The 19,644-nt window shown below is 42.0% G+C and overlaps 1 protein-coding gene across 1 annotated transcript; it reads left to right on the top strand.

Annotated features, from left to right (window-relative positions):
* Positions 1 to 412: 412 nt before the first annotated feature.
* wnt7aa (wingless-type MMTV integration site family, member 7Aa) lies at positions 413 to 15,494 on the top strand. Its single transcript, XM_061220342.1, has 4 exons — positions 413 to 760; positions 1,981 to 2,207; positions 8,700 to 8,971; positions 13,028 to 15,494. The coding sequence occupies exons 1-4, from the start codon at positions 690 to 692 to the stop codon at positions 13,505 to 13,507; spliced, it is 1,050 nt and encodes a 349-aa protein (XP_061076326.1). The 5' UTR covers positions 413 to 689; the 3' UTR covers positions 13,508 to 15,494.
* Positions 15,495 to 19,644: the final 4,150 nt, after the last annotated feature.

The following is a 19,644-nucleotide window of genomic DNA, read 5'->3' as shown; positions in this document are numbered from 1 at the left end:
TGAACTGATATTACCACCGCATAGTCTATTCAAAGCAGTCGCAGAAACGTAGAGTAACTAAAGAGAAAAGACTCGTCAAGTATCTTTCGTGTACACTGAGGACTTTTTTGCATAGCCTGTCATTGTATTAGTAACAAAACTATGTAACCAAAGGTATAGGCTACCAAGTTAAGGGGTCGTTCCTTCTATTTGTTTTTTATTATTTTTAATTAAATGTGATTTCATTAAGCTAGTCATATGGATCCCGGTGATGCGATGGCTCTGCATTTTTCACTAATAAACAGGTGAACGCACAGTCCAGGATTATTCATGAGATTCTAGAGATGGGCTCTATGTCTTTCCAGAACACGCCCTGATAGATTAAGTAGATAAAGAACCTGCGGGAAGGGCAGGGACTGTGAGTTTGAGATCACTGCGGCACAGCTCATGCCAGTATCTCTTGCGTTACCTGTGACACGCACTCGAATGTCAAATAAACTTGGCAAACAAAACAAAGCAAAACAAAGAGCAATTCAAGGATATATCTACGGCAATTTTCAAAGGATTTTTTTTCAGGTTTCCCAGAGGAGTTTTGTCTGTGTACCTTTGATTTGGAATTGCTTCGTCCGTGACTAGCTATCGGTTTAAGAGCATTCAAGAACAGCCCATTATTTCTCACCGACCATTGATACATAATCACGGTGGACATCATGAGCAGGAAAACAAGACGCTGGATTTTTCATATTTTCCTTTGCCTGGGGATTGTGTATTTAAAAATTGGGTACGTATCTTGCTTAAATCTCAGCGTGTTCAGACCTGATAATGCTTAACTTAAAGTTGGAGGGGAAAATTTCCTGCTTCGAAAAAAAAAAGTTATGGCTTGAAAATACAAACTATACCTGGAGGGAAATGTTATGGTTACACAACTATGTCGCATAGTTATTTATTAGTTATTTAGAACCATATATGAAGTAAAAATATCTATGAAACGGACACCTTACGTCTCTCCATTGCAAGCTACTGATCGCAAATTAATGAAGTCAGAGTTTATGAGGAATCTATAATGTACCAGTCAGTGGCGCAAAACATTTCGCATCAAATCGATTGATTGCTATTCATAATGACGTTGGACTATTGGCATTTTTTTTAGTTTTACGTTAAACTGAACAAATACATGTTTACTCTAGCAAGACACGTTTCCTGTTTAATTGGGCCCCACATTAACAAAAGTAGGTTAAATAAAATATTTAGGTCGACCAAAATAAGTCCACGTTATTAGACTGCCGTTTAAAATGTGCCCATTCCTGACCGATGGCGAACCATGCGTTTCAACCTCTGGTTTCAACACATCAGTAGCCTTCAACTTTTATTTCTGCATTGCCTTTTGTATAAATACAGTCTCTCACATGTTTTAATAACTTAAACACTGAACATTTTTTAAAGTCTAAATATTGGCATTCGCGGAATAAATTAAGCTACTTTAAAAAGCAGGCTATGTGGCCCGTCCATCGATTCATCAGGGCAATTTCGCTTCAGTGGTGTCATCTGCTTTATAACCATTTGGGTGCATGTGATGGGCAAATTTATCGTTGGTGTGCTTAATATGGGTTATGGCACATCGTGTTCAACCTTAACATAGTATAGGCTACCCCTGGTTAGGATATGCGAAAATAGGCTACCTGTCCTTCAGGAATCTTGATCTAGTGTCTGATAATCGCAACCGAATCTCGAAAGGCGCTAACCATGACATTGAATAAATTAAATACAAATAATACACGAAAGGAAATACAGGCCTATATAATCTTAGATAGACGATGTCTGGGTTTTGATAGGCTATAGGTCCTTATCGCCTAATGCATGAAGGTAGTCTGCTATTGAAACTATACTAGTATACACACCTGCGAATATACTGCTAAAATATTTGGGTTTCCAAACTGGTAAGCTATGTAGGCTACTGCATTTCCTCGTGTTGTTTGAAACTGATTTTCTTGATATTTGCAGGGGCTTCTCGTCAGTGGTTGCGTTAGGGGCGAGCATAATCTGTAACAAGATTCCTGGTTTGGCTCCTCGACAACGGACTATCTGTCAGAGCCGACCCGACGCTATCATAGTCATCGGAGAAGGCGCACAAATGGGGATCAACGAGTGCCAGTTTCAGTTCAAAAATGGACGATGGAACTGCTCTGCGCTCGGAGAAAGAACTGTCTTTGGAAAAGAGTTGAAAGTGGGTATGTTACAAATCATTCACGTCCAACCTTTTACATTTTAGATAGGCTACATTCAAAATTTCCTGACTGCAAGGCACACGTATTTGTGGAAGGTTTATGCAAACTGAGATACGAGATGATTAAATGTTAGATGTGATCCAAATAGTAGCTGACTTTGATAGTAATTGATAGTAATGGTCTCTGAAACTCACAGATATGTTTGTTAAAGGTTTTGTCACGTTTTAATAAATGATGGAAATAATAGCTATAGCACGGGGCAAGCTGGGACAAGTCGTGCGAGTTTAAACACCCAATGGAGAATGTAACTTGTTATGAGAAGCATCAGTTGTTCGTTGCAGCCTACAAAACACTATTATTGCACACAATCTGTATTATAGCTACCAAAATTAGGCCATGCTATAAATCAAATCATAATTTGTTTACCATATAGACAGGCAACAGTTTTTGGATATCCAGCAAATAGGCTATTTATTAAATAAATAGCTACCAGCGACCCATTCTGTGGTTTTAATATGACCCATTTTGTAATCGACTTGACATTAAAAAAAAATTTTGTACGATATCTGAATATCTACTAGCCAAGAAAGAAAGCGCAAACATGGAATAAATCAAAGGTGTAAGGCCAGGGCATGACTCACTTTTAACTTCCTAAAAGAGAATTTCAGCGTGCCCCATCATTTTTGTTTCAACTTGCCTTACACCCCCTGACCTCACATCCCCCATGTGTGAAACAAACTGATAATGTCAAAAGAAAGCTAAATGGATCTGGCAATAATAGCTAGTTTAATATGTAAACATGCGGCATCGCTAATGTAGGTTATTACACGGGTGAAAAAATACATCTAAGTGAGCAAATATCAGCCTTTTATTTAATCTGACAGTGAATTCTTCAAATGAGCGATAAGATCATATCCAGATATGTACAGATTGAATGGAAATATGACGGGTCAGACTGAACGCATAGAATTGGATGTTGCTGGAAAAAATACTTGATGTTAATAGCAATGTGCCAACTTAACACACATCTCAACTCAATTCATTCAATAATTACCATTCTGGTTTTGAGATGGACAGTAATTCGTGACATTTTGTGTTTTAATTAGATGATACGGGGTTTAATTTCAAAGTCTTATCGCTCCTCTGTGATTATGTAATGCATTCCAGGAGGAAAGGAACAATCTGAAACTTCCTGCTTCTGACATTCCTAAAGTTTCCGATAGATCAAATGATCAATGATTTTGCTTATAGCTAACACTTTAATTCAACAAGACTTCACGTAGCATAGTATAATCGTATAGATTGTCAGAGCTGTATCAATATCATATGAGTAAATATAATATTCCCACCACACATCCTAGGGGATTAAAATTTTTATTTTTTTTATTTTTACAAAAAAATGATTGAACAGATTTAAGCTTTTGTAATTGAAAAAAAAATCTAAAACATGTATACCTAAGTGAGACAACCAAAATGACTTGATTGCCATGAGCTTCAACATTGTAGCCATAAATGCCATAAAACCATAAATGAAATGTTACTACTGAACTTTATGTTAACAGGTGTTGTAGACAATTGGTTTTATTGGCAGGGCATATTAGCACATTCCTCTGGTAAAGAGGGTTTGGGGAGATGTAGTCTTGAAGTTGTCAGAGGCAATGCAGTTTGCCACAAACTACTTACACCAGTGAGTGCTCATATAACCCCATCCTGAGAGATTTCAGAAAGTCGTCGGTGTAAAAGAATCATTGCTACTGTTTTCAGGGTTGTTTTATGACTTGGGTCTCATGAGGCAAGCATTCAGAGTTTTTTTTTTATTCTTGCTTATCAGTAGATTCTGAAGTATCATCCAGGCTGCTGGGGTTTACCACGAGTATAAGTTACACAAGCTGAAAGAGACAAAAGGAGAAATACAGTAGGGCGAAGAAATGGAAGAAAACATCACAGAAATACAAAACAAATTAGTTGCTATTTTTTGAGAGTAACGCTATCGGTTTTCCTTATGCAAACCATGGGCTGTTTAGTGCTCCTCTATTGCCATTGAGCCCCCGACACTTTGATGAATGGCTTTGTGGAAGGCCGCGATTCGGCAAGATCCCAAAAAGGCCTTCGGCTGGTGGGAACGGGAAAGTGGGGCTATTGGCTATTCTGTGGGAGATGGCTGGAGGGATGTAGATGCTCAGATAATGACCAGACTCTTTCAGAAGTAAGGGCTAGATCATATGAAAAGCATTTCTCCCATTTGTCTGGCAGTGTTCTCTGAACACAGATAGACAGAATCTGACACAGATTGTGTGACTGTGAGGTATAAGGTGGAATCATGGTTTGTGTGGGTTTGTGCGCAGTGTTTAGGGTAAACTCATTTTATTACTTCACATTTTTGCTTTCAGTCAGGACAGCAGAATCATTATTAATCACCTACATCTACCTCATTCACATTATACTGTACATTGATTGCCTTAACAACAGTACTCTAAAACTGTAGCCAGTTGATGCAGTTTTTATATTTTCATGAGGCTGCAACTGCAGTTTTACTTTTAGCTTCAGGTGATGAAATATGACATAATTCAATGCTTAACAAAATGAACAAGAAACGTGGTGTAAGAACTGAAAAAATATGTGGCAATGGCTGTTATACACTAAGCCATGCACATTTCATTACTTACAGATCTGTAATAATTATCAATCGAAGACGAAGATTGTTGAGATTATTTGGATGATTTTTTTGCGGATGGACGCGTGGAGAGGGGGGTCCCCTTATTCTGGGCTGGTTAGGGGAACATTCCTCACAGCTTTTTGTCCGTTAGCGGGAAAGGGCCTGAGAACAGAGGAGACTAAGCTTTGGCAGGATGTGGCCAGAGTCACTTGCTCTTACCGCCATCGACCCTGTCAGACAGCATTGAGCAGAGCCTGGACAACCGTGCTAATCAGATTGGTTTCACTGGTCAGATTAGCCCCTGTGCACACAGTAGCAGAAGCCTGCAAGATGAATGCCATTGTTAATATCGAGCTGGTGTGAGGAGGGGTCCCCATATCCTCAAACAGGCGAGGAGAGAGAAAGCTGGTGCATCCACCGGGGCTCTTCTGTAACATCATAACAGGCACGGTCGTACATGTGTGCAAACAGATAGTCACATACTGGAAAATAAACTGTAGGGTTTCTCTCTGGCTGCTGCTTTTACAAAGCACCGAAGCCAGTTCGATCTCCACAGGTTTAGGTTTTCTGCAGGAGATATGTATAGAGTACCGTAAATCATTAACAAATGTAGAAACAATGGTGATGGCTATGCAGAGAAGGGTCCATACAGGAGAAAAGCTTTTTTTATTTGGCATTATTAACATGGAATACGATTCGGTTTTGGTTTGCTTTGTTTTTAATCTGAAGAGCTTCCAGCTCTGTATGCCTTCTGTAGCCCTCTGGTTTAACCGCACTCCTGAGTGTTCATAAAATAGTTTTCCCCCGAACGCATTAAAGCCTCGTGTCCAGACAAGCACATTGTGTAAAGTGTATAAATTAACCTCTTACATTTGCAGTGTTGACTGTTTTAAAGCAAAATCTTTCTAAGCCACTAATTCAGATACTTCTGGAAAAAGTAGAAAATGCTTGTCATAACAAAGAAGTTTTATGGCTTTTTTATCAGTCCTGCTTGTATTCCCCGTATCTTGATTTAAATAAACAAGGATTCCAACCAACAGACAGAGAAACTGAGAATTTCACCTCTATTTTCTGGTGAGGATTTACAGGTTCAACATTTTAAAGTTAGCAAGGTTCACTTACTCCTGTGACACACCTTCTTTATTGGCACTGTGCCCATTCCATCCATAAAAACCTCCATATAATTGATGCTTAAAACTTGCCTTTTTTAAATTTTCTAGGGCATTGGTCCAAGATGTTTATCAAAAACAGGTTAGCACATACCTTGGTTCCTGTGGAAGTCCTGAAATATTTGTGGAGCTACTTCAGGTTAAAAGAAGGGATGTAATCAAACATATATGTTCTAGACTTTGAAGAGAGATTGAAGGATAGCTTGCTAATGCACACAAACATAGCATAACTGTGTACACTTACTTTAAATTTAGTTAGTTTGTGCTGTTATCACTTCAGTTCAAGTGTATATTCACTAAAGCATTGTAGCATCACATGGTTTTTTATTTACTTCCACTTCTGTTCTTACAAAAAGGAAAGTAAAGTTAAAGAAAGGCTGTAATGTTTAACGTTATTATTTATTAACCTTATTTAAACAAGGAGTCCTACTGAGATTAAAATCTATTTAAAAAGACCCATTATAGTTGACTATACATGTACTATAAAGGTATAGTTCTGATTTGTTAAGTCAGGGTTCATTCAAGTTAAAATGCAAGTTTGTTACTGACCAGAAATAACTAGCAATTGTACTTCTTACTATAATAAGACATTTGATGAAGTTACTAATGTTGACCAAAAAAACCTGAAATCGACTAAATTTGTAAGGTCAGCTGTAAAGCCATGCTAATGACCATCACAGCTGAATTAGTGAATGATTGAAATATAGGTTGCAAAGCTTGATGGAGTCAAATAAACCCACCAGAACTCACTAGAGTATTAGAATAATAGGGTGATGAAGAGATGATACTATTCCTCAATAGTAGCACATAAAAATAAGGGTATCCCTTTGCGGTTTTAGTGTTTATTATGTCTTACTCAGTTTCAGTTCTCTAAACTAGCAGTGGTAACTATATTCTTTCTATGTACCATGTATTGTAACATTATTACAGGGTCCATTTACCACTCCTTTTCAAGGATCGTCCTTGATGTGCCCTTTTGTTCCTATGGTCGTTTCGTACATATACAGCACATAGGGTTTTAAGTTAGCTAGTTTGACCGATTAGTTAAACCAATGTTATTAGCACAAAGAACTTTCCAGAACCTCCTTCTTCCCACCCTGCTTCTCTCAGGACTGCAGCACGATGCTCAGTACTCTCGCCACATGCCGTGCTCTTAGGCGGCTGTAGCGTCCCTGGAATTTTCATGTGGCACCCCTCTTTGAGGCAAACAAATGATGTGGAAAACTGATGAACAGAAAGATTGCAGTTTTTGCGTCTTTCAGTGCTGGGTGCCCAAGCCTGGTTGAAGCATTTCTGGGCTTGCTTGTTGTGCCGCACCTGAATAAAGGCTGGGAAAACCCTGGCACGTTCACAGTGCTTTCTTGTACATCATGTAGGTAGCCAAAAATGTGAGGGCGAAGGTAGTTGTAATGGTTGGGTGACGTATCCGGTGCTTTCTTATCCTTTCTGGCTCCACCTTCAACTGACCACAAGTGAGCTGCCCAAGTTAGCTATTCTTCCAACGCTACTGTGACCTACTGTATCTAAGAATGTAAATCATTCATTAGGAGAGCAAATAAGTGATGACCTGTCAGCCTAGACCCTGGGGAGTTAACTTCCCGGAGGGTTTCACAAAGTGGCCTGCTGAAATGGATCAATAGCTTTTCACACCAGTGTCTCATACCACCTCTCAAGTACACTGTTAGTCATCCTTTTCTGAGGAAGACTGCTTCAGATCAACCGGGCATCCACTTCTGAAGCCACAGATATGTCCATGTACACCACCAAATCCAGCAACACACAGGCCCATTCAATGGAGAACAGTCTCAATTCTGTCCTGAATCCAACATCTTTTATGTTATATATATAAAAATGACCAAGATGTTTTGAGGCAGAGATCTAATCACAAACTGTGTAGACAATATTTCAAGTGGTGCTACAGAGTGCTTTTTGAATACTTAAGCTTTTGACGGTATTTATCTTCTAATCCTTATAGTGTGATGAAAGTAGCTCATAGACACAGCAGCGCATAGTCCATCTGACCTGGATGAGTGCTGGAGGTTTAAATTTGTCTGCCTGACCAGTGAGGTCAACACGGTCACCTCCAATGGGCATCTCTGGTATGTGCTGGGAAGAACCAGACTGAAGCTCCATAACCCCCATCTTTTCCATTGTACTGTCTCTTAAATAACCTTTCACTCATTGTGCTTAAATAGATGCATTATTCCTTCCTTTTGAAATACTCTAGTCATGATGGATTTACCACAGAGGAGACAAGCCTCTGACACAATGTCTCCTCTCTCCAGGAGAAACGATTATCAGTGTTTTTGAATTGGCGAGCTTCAGGTTGTGTCAACTTCTTTTGTAACTAAAGCTTTGTTTTCACTGCGGAACAAACCAATCTAATCTTCAACACCAACCTCAGCCACCATTCTCAAGGCAATAACCAAGACAAGCCTGTACTGCTCGTTGCCCACAACTCCCTTTCCATCTGATAGCAACTGCCATTTATCTGTGCACAGCATGCATGATAAACGCAGAAGACTTGGCAGCGTTAAATGCACTTTATTATTCCTGCCTGGCTATTTGAAAGGAGAGCTATGTCAAGTATGCGAGGAGGCCTAGATTACAGCATTAAACATTGGATCTTGTTGTCAACCATTTTTGATTAAAATTACTTCTTCACTCCAGGCAGTAAGGAGGCGGCGTTCACCTACGCCATCATCGCGGCCGGGGTCGCCCACGCCATCACGGCGGCCTGTACCCAGGGCAACCTGAGCGACTGCGGTTGTGACAAGGAGAAGCAGGGCTTCTACAACCAGGACGAGGGCTGGAAGTGGGGCGGCTGCTCGGCCGACATCCGCTACGGCCTGGGCTTCTCCAAGGTCTTCGTGGACGCCAGGGAGATCAAGCAGAACGCCAGGACGCTAATGAACCTACACAACAACGAGGCCGGACGGAAGGTACGTCACCTGAAGCCAGGCTGAGACCCGGCCTCAGGAGAGCCACTCTGTGAAAGAACATCCATCATTTCACTGTAGCTGACACCAATGCAATCTTCACACAATCTGCTTTAATAATGTGAACGAGAAAGATTCCCTGCTGTAAAATCCAGCTATGACAGCTTGACTAAAATTGAGCTGATCAGGCTGCTCATAAGCTGGTCTAGCTAGGTATGAGCTGGTCAACCAGCTAGTGCTGGTAGCTTCTATGAGCTTTGCGAAACATAGCTTGAGCTGGTCAAACCATGTCAAGTTTCCAGCTGGTCTGAACTGGTCAACCAGCTAAACCCTGCTGAGCTGGGAGCTGGTCAGAACTGGTCAACCAACTACCAGCTGTTTCAATACCTAGCTTGCATAGTTTTTTTCAGCAGGGTTCACATCAGTTCCCCTTCCTCAGCTGTAGTTCCGTCAGTAAGGTCAGCGAGTACACATGAGGCATGCAAAATGGCTGTTGAAAGCAAATGTCAGTCGAACAGGTTAACATGCACCATGTAGGAGGCAGAAGCGGGCGGCCCAGCCTAGGTGTTGTGATTTATAATCCCTGCCACGCTCTGAGGCTGATACAGTTTTCCATGGGTCTGGGCAGTCAGACGGAGATTAAGGAGGTCTTCTCTAATGAAATAATAGAGGGCTTTTAGAAGGGCAGCCGGTGGAAGTAGCCAAGTAGCCGAGTTTGATTACACTGCAGATCGCTGCGTTCTAAACATAATGATTGTGTAATAAAGCATTAAAGCTCTTTTACCCTGTGCGAGTTCCCCAGGCCGGTAATCCTTCACTCTGCAGCTCTCTTTGTTCCTTTGCGAAAGGTGTAACTGGATGCTGTACAAGATTGCCTTTTCACTGCGTACACAACGTGAGAGCATTTCATTTTTGGTTTTTTAGCAGATTTAATACCCCTGTTTGATGGCACTCCTGAGCCCAGTGGATATCTGTGTGGCTGATTCATGTTATCTTTATTTTAAGTGAGGTAGTTATGTGTTCGGCGGGAAATATCATTTGGAGTCGTTTTGTTTGCTTTTAATTATTTAAGTAGGGCCACTGCACTCCAAGCTATTAACTCAAAATTCACTAATTATTTAAAACTGAAGGAAAATATGTCATTTTAATATGAAATTTAGTGTAAAATATTTAAACACATTTAAAGTTTTGAGCATGGTAATGGATGTAGATACGACAAAACTGGGATTTGGGGTAGATCTATAAAGCATCACAGTATTGACCCGGCTATGATATTAAAGGCCATATCACCATTGCATATCTAAAGATATTACTATAAAATACATGGCAGTTAGTTTAAATCATCAGTACTATTGGACATTGGGTGGGGGGGTCATGCCACCCCAGAATTTGAACGGATTCATATTTTAGATGCTTGAAGATTGTAACTTAAAATCCATTAAGATAATATGAAATATTGTCCCAATAACTGGGGTTATTCCTCTGAGTAGTAACACTGTCATAGAGGTTCGTCCAACAAACATACTTGTTTAGGGACCTTACAAACAAAAGATATTCCACTGAAGTAAGCACTGCTCCCACAGCAGTGGAGAATAATAGTTTTATCATAAAATGTGAGCATGTCCAAACTCAGCGTCAATCCAAGGAAGCTCGGAAGACTCCGGAAAGTTTAGAGGGAAGAGAAGCAGGCACAATTCAAACACGGGAGAGGCTGTTCCAGTGCACAAGTGTCCAGTGAAGAGTGAGGAAGCACCTGCGATAGGCTCACTGCCACACATAGCCACACACTGCCACACACTGCCACACACAGGCACACACTGCCACACACAGCCACACACTGCCACATACAGCCACACACAGCCACACACTGCCACACACAGCCACACACTGCCACACACAGCCACACACAGCCACACACTGCCACACACTGCCACACACAGCCACACACTGCCACACACAGCCACACACTGCTACACACTGCCACACACAGCCACACACAGCCACACACTGCTACTCGCATAGCCAGCATATCTCCATCTGCACATTCCACCTCCAGCCAGAACATCACCTTTGCACTTCTGGAGCATTCAGCAGCCACGATGCTCTCATCTGCACATGGAAACTGGCTCTCAGCAGTAAGGCTGCGCTCTCCCTTGTACATTTTGTCTGTTACAGAAGAGCTCCCTGGTTGTGTTGGTTCAACCTTATTCCCGATAATCGAATGAAAGACATTGAGTAGCACCCAGTTTTCCCTTAAGTCTAACCCAATACAGAAACACTAGAGCCTGCCATTGGTCTTTAGCCCCAGAGCTACTGATGATGAATGGGGAACCCGGATCTAAATACTCCAAATATTTTTCTGCAAAAGGGCAATAGTGCAGAAATGAGCAGTTAGTCACAACAAGTGCACAACAACATACCATTGGTGTCAGCGTTGAGATCAAATGTGAATCGCCTTGTCTTATGTAGAACTTTTTTTCTAAGTGAAATATTTGTGTTACAAATGGATATTTATTCCCGTTTTAAAATGGAGACAGGAAACATCGTAGAACTGCAGTACAGTCAATATACAGGTGTAATGCAGATAATAATGCAGGTAAAAGAAGAATGTGGTTTAGAATGTGGTTGCCTTTCTGATTCTGCCAGATTGATATATATATATATATATATGTATATATATATATGTATATATATAATGTACACAATTATTGAATTGTCAATTGGACAAGAGTCAACTTTCTAGTTTTTGTAGGATCGACCAAACAATATACACATTGTATATATTGCATGAAACCTTGGATTAAATTATCATCTGACCTTTAGTGCGCACGTACATTCAACTTTTTCATTACAGTAATTAACGATGGTAAAAAGGTTTATTTAATTAATTATCCATATTATAATGAAATAATGTTTTAAAAAAATGAATTTACATTAAATCATTAAAATATCGAAACAGCAATATAGCGAGCAGTGGCAGATATTGAATTTCACCGTAAGCATGTGATTTCTTGCCCCGTAGCGATATAGGGGCAGCTTAAACTGCACGTGGTGACCTGAAACACGACGCCCCTGACTTTATCTGTGTACACTGTACACAGCTCCATTGTTTTTGGGCACTCTGTGATAATCTTTCACACCCGCCGCGATTCCGATCTGTTCTGTCAGTTCCGCAAGCCCTCACAAAGGAGGGAGAGAGAGCGCTTTCGGTGTTCAGACGCCTCCGATTTTACGCGCTTCTGCGTCGAATTCAGCGGCAGGTGCTGCCTGCCCCAGGTACGAAGTCGTTCCTTCGGGTACAACAACAGGAAGTTCGTGAGCTTCGCTTCCATTCCTCGGCCCCCGGTTAGCGCTCGCTGCCTGCGTTTCCTTCGAGGCGAAAGACCGTGAAGCAAACCATATCCTGGCACAATGAGTTCAAGAACTTTTGCATTCTTTGCATGGAATGTTTTAAAACCTTTGTCTCAACCTGTAAAACTATTTCAAAAATATGAGGTGGAACGCTTAACTTACAGGCGCATACTCTACTCACGAGGAATCTGTGTTACCCATGATTCACCTTTTACAAAACGGCCTTCTTTTTCACAATATCTAGGTATGGGGGGAAAAGCCCAGGCATTTTTTTTTGTGTGTGTTTTTCCTTTAACTTTCAAGGACAAAATCAAACATGTTATTTAGAAATGTAAAATGTGCAAATAGAAACTTTTTGCCTGAATATAATTAATGAATTAAGTTAAGATGAACACAGGTGTTGAGTATCACGTTGCATTTGTACCTGACCTGAAATGCTCGAGTTGACTGCACTTCTGTACCTCTCAGTTTACAGTAGGTCACAGTACACTATGACAGTACACTATGACAGGGAAATAACGGTTTGCATCCTGCTACTATAAACAAACGAGACTTACGAAATGGAAAGAAAAAAAAAAAAGCTCACAACATTACGCCACGAGTTCAGTCATGACATCATTTCCCCAGATGTTATTTTGGGGTGGTTTTGGTTGCAGTTTCCTTCACCTGCCCCCCCCCCCCTCCCCCCCACCCTCCCTGTGGTTTCAGCTCCTGGAGAAGAACATGCGTCTGGAGTGCAAGTGCCACGGCGTGTCCGGCTCCTGCACCACCAAGACCTGCTGGACCACGCTGCCCAAGTTCCGGCAGCTGGGCTACATCCTCAAGGACAAGTACCACCAGGCCGTGCACGTGGAGCCGGTCCGGGCCAGCCGCAACAAGCGGCCCACCTTCCTCAAGATCAAGAAGCCCTACTCCTACCGCAAGCCCATGGACACGGACCTGGTCTACATCGAGAAGTCGCCCAACTACTGCGAGGAGGACGCGGTGACGGGCAGCGTGGGCACGCAGGGCCGCGTCTGCAACAAGACGGCTCTGCAGAGCAACGGCTGCGACCTGATGTGCTGCGGCCGCGGCTACAACACGCACCAGTACTCCCGCGTGTGGCAGTGCAACTGCAAGTTCCTCTGGTGCTGCTACGTCAAGTGCAACACCTGCAGCGAGAGGACAGAGGTGTACACCTGCAAATGAGGGTGTTTCGTAACGCTGCGGACACACACACACACGGAACACGCGCGCGCGCACACACACACTCATACGCGCGTCTGTGTGGGGGTGTGTGTGTGTGTGTGTGTGTGCGGGCGCCGAGCACCTGTGTGCCGATGGTTTTTTTACTGACATGACAGGGTCTGTTTGGGGGCTGCCGCGGACGGGGGAGGAAGACGAGGGAGGAGGGAGAGAAAGTCAACGCCTCGGTCAGACGCGCGGCGCGCAGTGGCGCTGGCTTTTTTCCGCAGTCCGAACGGAGACGGAGAGAGGAAGCGTCTGCGCGGCCGCGGGGGTTTACAGGATTCATTAAGAGCAGATTATATCCGGTCGCTTCCAAGCACCGAGCGCTGCCAAAACCGTGTGGGAGATGGAGCCTTCCTGCTCCGCTGGGGGAAGCCCTGACTCTGCCCTGGACGAGAAGAGGGGTCAGAGGGGTCAGTTTGGCCCCGCACCATGCTGTCTGCCACTGGGAGGGACCCAAGCCCACAGGGCAGACTGGAGCCCACGGGGCAGACTGAACCTCTGAACCTCTCCCCCCCCCCCCCGGCCACTCTCCCCCCGCCTGGATCACTGCCTGACTCCTACCTAGTTATTCCGCACACACACACAGGTGGGACACGAGTGAACTTACGTTCTGCACTGTTTTGGCATGAATTAAACGAAACAGTAATTGCAATATTTAACTTTTTATTTAGGTATGAAACTAATATTAATTTATTTAATATGGAGACTACTGATTTTTGTTTTGTTTTTTTCTTTCGTTATGGGACTATTCTATATTGAGTAGATCTAGTAAGCTTTCCCTGTGGAGTATTTTGTGGTTTGTTGATGGTAACAAAATACAAAACAACACAGATATGTATAAAATAACAAAACACTGGACGTTACATACTGTACATAATGCCTTCATCAGCTACTGAAATCTACTGTGGGGGCGTACTGTATTGTTGCAGGTCAGATTGGTAATGTTGACTATAGGTATTTCTCTTGAGAAAGTTATTTCCCCTCTCTTTGCTGCTAGTTGTCTGGAAAATCAAAACAGGCTGTGATTTAGACGCAACGATATTAACTCTGTTAATGGAATTGACGAAAGTAATTCAAAGCTATGTATTTCAAAACACAACCAGAAGCAATACTGATCATCCAGACAAATTTCCCTTATATGGAAAATCTTGGTTAAGAGATTATATTTTGTAAGAGATTATTTTTATATGAATATTTTATTTATATTTCTTCTTGTATAATTCAGTATCCTAGCATCCCCGTCTTCCTTAAAACTGTAATTTTCTTAAAGAAGGTAACAACAGTTGAAAACATTAACAAATTTGCAAAGCTTATAGCCATGGTATATACAGAATGGGATTGGTTTTGGTCACAATGCCCAATGAAAGCAGCACCCGCTGAAAATGTGTGTGTACATCTTTAATTGTTTACTCTAAATGGTTAAACAGCAATTCAAGAACATGGTGCACAGTAGTATTGGCTTTGTCTGGTGCCATGATCCTATAATTACTACGAACCGGATATAAACTTAACCTATTCAGAAAGGCCATTTTGATTTCGCTTCCTGTGCCCGTCAGTGATTAAGCTGAGCTGTTTTGAGTGGTAAACATGCCATGGGTTCAGTCAGCTGGAGCAGAGCATTGTCAGGTTGTCAGACTATATTCTGTAATTGTCAGAGGTGAGACTGACTGTAAAAAAACTTCCATGACACATGCTTTCTGGTGCTCGTCTGTAATATATGTGAGTGGTAAGATCTGACCAAAGAACAATGATTATTGAATCTTTTCTTTTATAAAGAAGCATCTGGAAGCAGATCATATTTCTTTTGCATCTAATTTAAAAATAACATCACAGAAGCTTTGAATACAACTAATAACTTGACAAAAACCTGTCTTGGATTGACAAATCTGATTTCACCAAGTGGCTTTTGAAACAGTGTTAATAAAAGTAAGCCCAACAGTCAAAATGTAATGTGGTTACTGTAATGTATTGTAATGTGCATTTGTTCATGCAATTTTATTTTAGGGTAATCTTACGAAATTACATTGAAACCATTTCAAAATCCAGTTTATATAAAATTCACAAATTTCTTATTTTTGTGATAGGTTTGAACTCTTGAATACTTCTCCATTTTAGAAAAAAACAGCATCTTTCCTCAGCTTCCTTTGGACAATAGCTGGAAATTCACACTGCAATAAATTTAGGGGGGAAAAAAAGGTGAAAAGGATATGTTCAGGTTTTAACTCTTTAACAAATTAGTTTAGGAGTAAAAGCCGTCAAGAAAAGAGGCCAGATTCTTGGTGACTAATTGCTTTGACAGATTTTACAATCCAGAAGCTGAGAAGGTAGAAAGTTGTTCGGGCAGAAGTGGGGAAGGTAGGGTGTCAGCGGCTGAACAGCAGCGGGTTAATGGTAGCGTGCTGGAAGGCTTTAATTGATGTGTATGGTGCCCAGGGTGTCACTGCGATGACTTGCTCCAGCAGGAGGAGTGGGAGCTGTCGGGTGATAGATTGTTTTTTTTCTCTCGGCCTGACACTCTGACATCTGCCTCATTCACTCCTCGGCCACGTTGCTACAGCAACGGCACTGTGCCTTAGAAAATGCCCCAGTCTCCCGGAGAAGCCAGGCTACCCATTAGCAAAATGTTAACTATGCAAAACCAGATTACTTTTGGATGCTATTTATTTTGTCTAAAAAGGCAAAAAAGAAAGGGAAAAAGACCTTTACAATGGTAAAGGCGGATGTCAAGAGGAATTTCATTCCAAGTGATAGAAAAGATCTTAGCCCCTGGAATAATCACCACAAAACATTCCTCTACTTCGCATCAATAGACGTCTGCATAGAAACGGCAGCTGCCCGAGAGCTCTGGTTAAAGTTACACTGAGGTTTTGTTGCTGAGAGAGTTGCATGACATTATCCTGTGGCTGTGTGAATGAGACGTTTACCACTACTTAACATTTCTGGAGCCGTGATAGAAGTTACTCATTTAGGCAGTTTCTCATTTGTAAGTCACACTTTGTCTGCTGAAGCTCAAGCAGTATCTTTTAAAACATTTAACAAACAAAAAAAAAAACAACAAAAAACAAAAACAAAGAGAGGGATCACATCATAAGGACCTAAACATGGGTATGCTGTGTTTAGCTCTATGACACAATGAAAGTAGTATACACTTGGTGAGCACTTTATTAGGTATTTATTCAACATTTATAGATTTTTTTGACTTATTGGTCTTCTGCTGCTGTAGCCTATCCACTTAAGAGGTTTGACATGTGTGTTCAGAGATGCTCTTCTGCATACCACTGATGTAATGTGTGGTTATTTGCATTACTGTCACCTTCCTGTTCGCTTTGACCAGTCTGGCCCTTCTCCACTGACCTCTCTCATTAACAAGGCATTTTTGCCCACAGAACTGCTGCTCACTGGATGTTTTTTTCATTTTTCGCACCATTCTCTGTAAACCGTAGTTGTGTGTGAAAATCCCAGGAGTTTCTGAGATATTCAAACCACCCTGTCTGGCACCAACAATTATTCCATGGTCAAAGACACTTAGATCTTATTTCTTCCCCATTCTGACATTCACAAAACAGCTGAACCTCTTGACCACACCTGCATACTTTTATGCACCTAGTTGCTGCCACATGATTGGCTGATTAAATATTTGCAGTGGCTCAGTGAGTGTATATCCCCTATTCATTTTCTATTCTACAAAATGGTGGGGAAAATTACATTTCCAAGTCCATGTCACAGACTCAGCCTGTGAACATGCCACTCATGCATGGAGTCTGCTGGGGAAACGGCAGGTCAGCTTGCGTCACTAAAACCCGTGTCCAGGTGCACAGCAAGGTTTCAGCAACCGCTCTGCCCACCACTCTCTCATCCAGCTCGTCTGCTGATAGTTGTTTTCTTTGATATTGCTTTGTCTGCCAGAAACTGTAAATGGCATAAAAGGATCATTGAGACACTAATTAAATTCTTTGGGGGTGTTTTGCTATAAACATAGCTATTTCGCCGCCAAAGGACTTTGGGCGTTTGATAGCTACGTCTGTCTGAAGTGCGGTCGTTTCTGATTGAGTCACATTTACAAACGGAGGCTTTACGGGGCCGCTCGCACACCTGCGTGCACCTGGGCTCCTACGGTCGCGGCTGATTTATGGCAGCCGGTCTGTCTCGCGGTGCCGGTTCTGGACCCGTGCCACGCCGCCGCATCCATCCCTGCGACCTGCAGTGTCAGACGCACACATCACAGGCAGGCAGGCAGGCAGGCACCTCGCTTCAATCAATCTCCGCTCGCCCACATCCCGTCCCTCAGAGTGTATTTACTTGTTCAAACATCGCTTTCGCCCTTTCATGTGCGGCGTCGGAGCCAAGTGTGAAATGTATCTACAAAAGTTTCTTCATTGATACCTGTGGGCTATTGTAGACTGGTGCCGGTCTTTCTCTTTTTTTGAAAAAACTAATCTTGTTCTTAATATTTGTTCCACTGCACTGAATTTTCTGGTAAACATTGTAACGAGGAAGCAAATCTGAGACATTTGATGTAATCTCAAATGAAGAGTGACACACCACCAGAATTTAGCAGGAATTTGCGTAGGTCCTTCCTTCTGCTCTCAGCGAGGGCCCACACATAAAGGATGATTTATTAATAAGTCAATGGCAGGGCCTGACCCCATCTTGCGAGGATCTCGGGTTGTGGGAGCTTCTCGGGGGAAAGGAGGACATCCAGGAGTGATGGTTCTCTCATTCCTGATCAGCAGGTGGGTGACGTTTTTCATTTGGCCTGAAATTATTGCCTCCCAAAGACTGGCCAAGTTCTTGCTGGGTCGTTTAGAAATCATCCCTCCAAGGGTGAACACAGCTAATAACTGTCATTATTCTGCCTGTCTTATTATAAGAGTTAATAATGTCATCCAGTAAGCGATAACTCTTTCCTGGAAATAGCACAGCGCTGTGTGTGGGAGATAGGAACATACATAAAGCCTTTTTCCTGAGTTCTGAAGGCCAGAGCTTGTCAAGTTATCTGGATTCCTCTCCAGTTTTGGGGAGTTTTTAAGGGTAACTAGACCTGTGGCTATCCCAGTTCATTTCTCAGAGTTTTCTCCACAACATATATATTAATATATATATTTTAGACACCTTTAGACCCGATATTAAACTTATTTAGTTTCCTAAGAACTGCAGTGTCCTGCTTATTAGAACAGAACAATGAGTCCTACTACCAGACTGCACACATAAATGCAAGTTAAGTCTGTAAGGCATGATGGTTGTATGTCAAAATGATTTGCTCACCAAAGAGAGAAGCCACAATGGAACAATGCCTTTTGTGCACCAGGTAAAGCAGTTCAATTCTGAAAAATGGCAAAATAGACCTCAAATAAAATTAGTTGCAAAGAACAAACACACCAAAATCCCAAGAAATAATAAAGAGGCAAAGCAATGAGGGGGGTGAACAAAAAGTATGTTTTTATTAACATAAATCACATGACACATAATTCCGCCAATTATATTTTCTTTTCTCTAGTCGAGACATGTACGATCGGCACCTGAGAGCCGCGCAGGGAATTGCAGTGTGCTCTCTGAAATAGCACCAGCGTTCGACGGAGACATTACAGAGTGTGGCTGTGGAAGAACTGCTATTAAAACACACATACAGTCACCTCATCCTACACGAGGTCATTCACTTCCTACAGGAGGTCAATCCACAACAAGAGGTCCTACAGAGCCTATCTAAAACCCAACGAGCGTGTCTCCAGGTCTCCACATACAGTGGCAACATAGACATAAATAGTGGTGGAAACGAGTCAGGCTTTCCTTTACGTCAGTCCCCTGGCAAACACCATGCTAATGTGGAGTCAATCTCAGCTGCATCAAACAGAGTCGATGCCCAAGATCAAATCAGCTATCAGTATTACATAAGCCATTATGCAGGGTTATTGAGATTCTCTAAAACATACTATGTCTAGCAGGCTATGAGGTAGCCTGCTAGTCCAAACACCTCCTGTAGTTTAAATCTGTAAAGGTATGTTATCACCCCAAAATGTTTTTGTTTTTTTGTTTTTTTGGTTGAGAAATTGAGAAGCTGGAGTTCTGACAGTGGCTTTGGAGGAGATTAACGGTCT

Source organism: Conger conger, chromosome 14, assembly GCF_963514075.1.
Source record: "Conger conger chromosome 14, fConCon1.1, whole genome shotgun sequence".
In the NCBI taxonomy this organism is placed as follows: domain Eukaryota; kingdom Metazoa; phylum Chordata; class Actinopteri; order Anguilliformes; family Congridae; genus Conger; species Conger conger.
The sequence above is the reverse complement of the archived record's forward strand: the minus strand, read 5'-3'. Positions and strand labels throughout refer to the sequence as shown.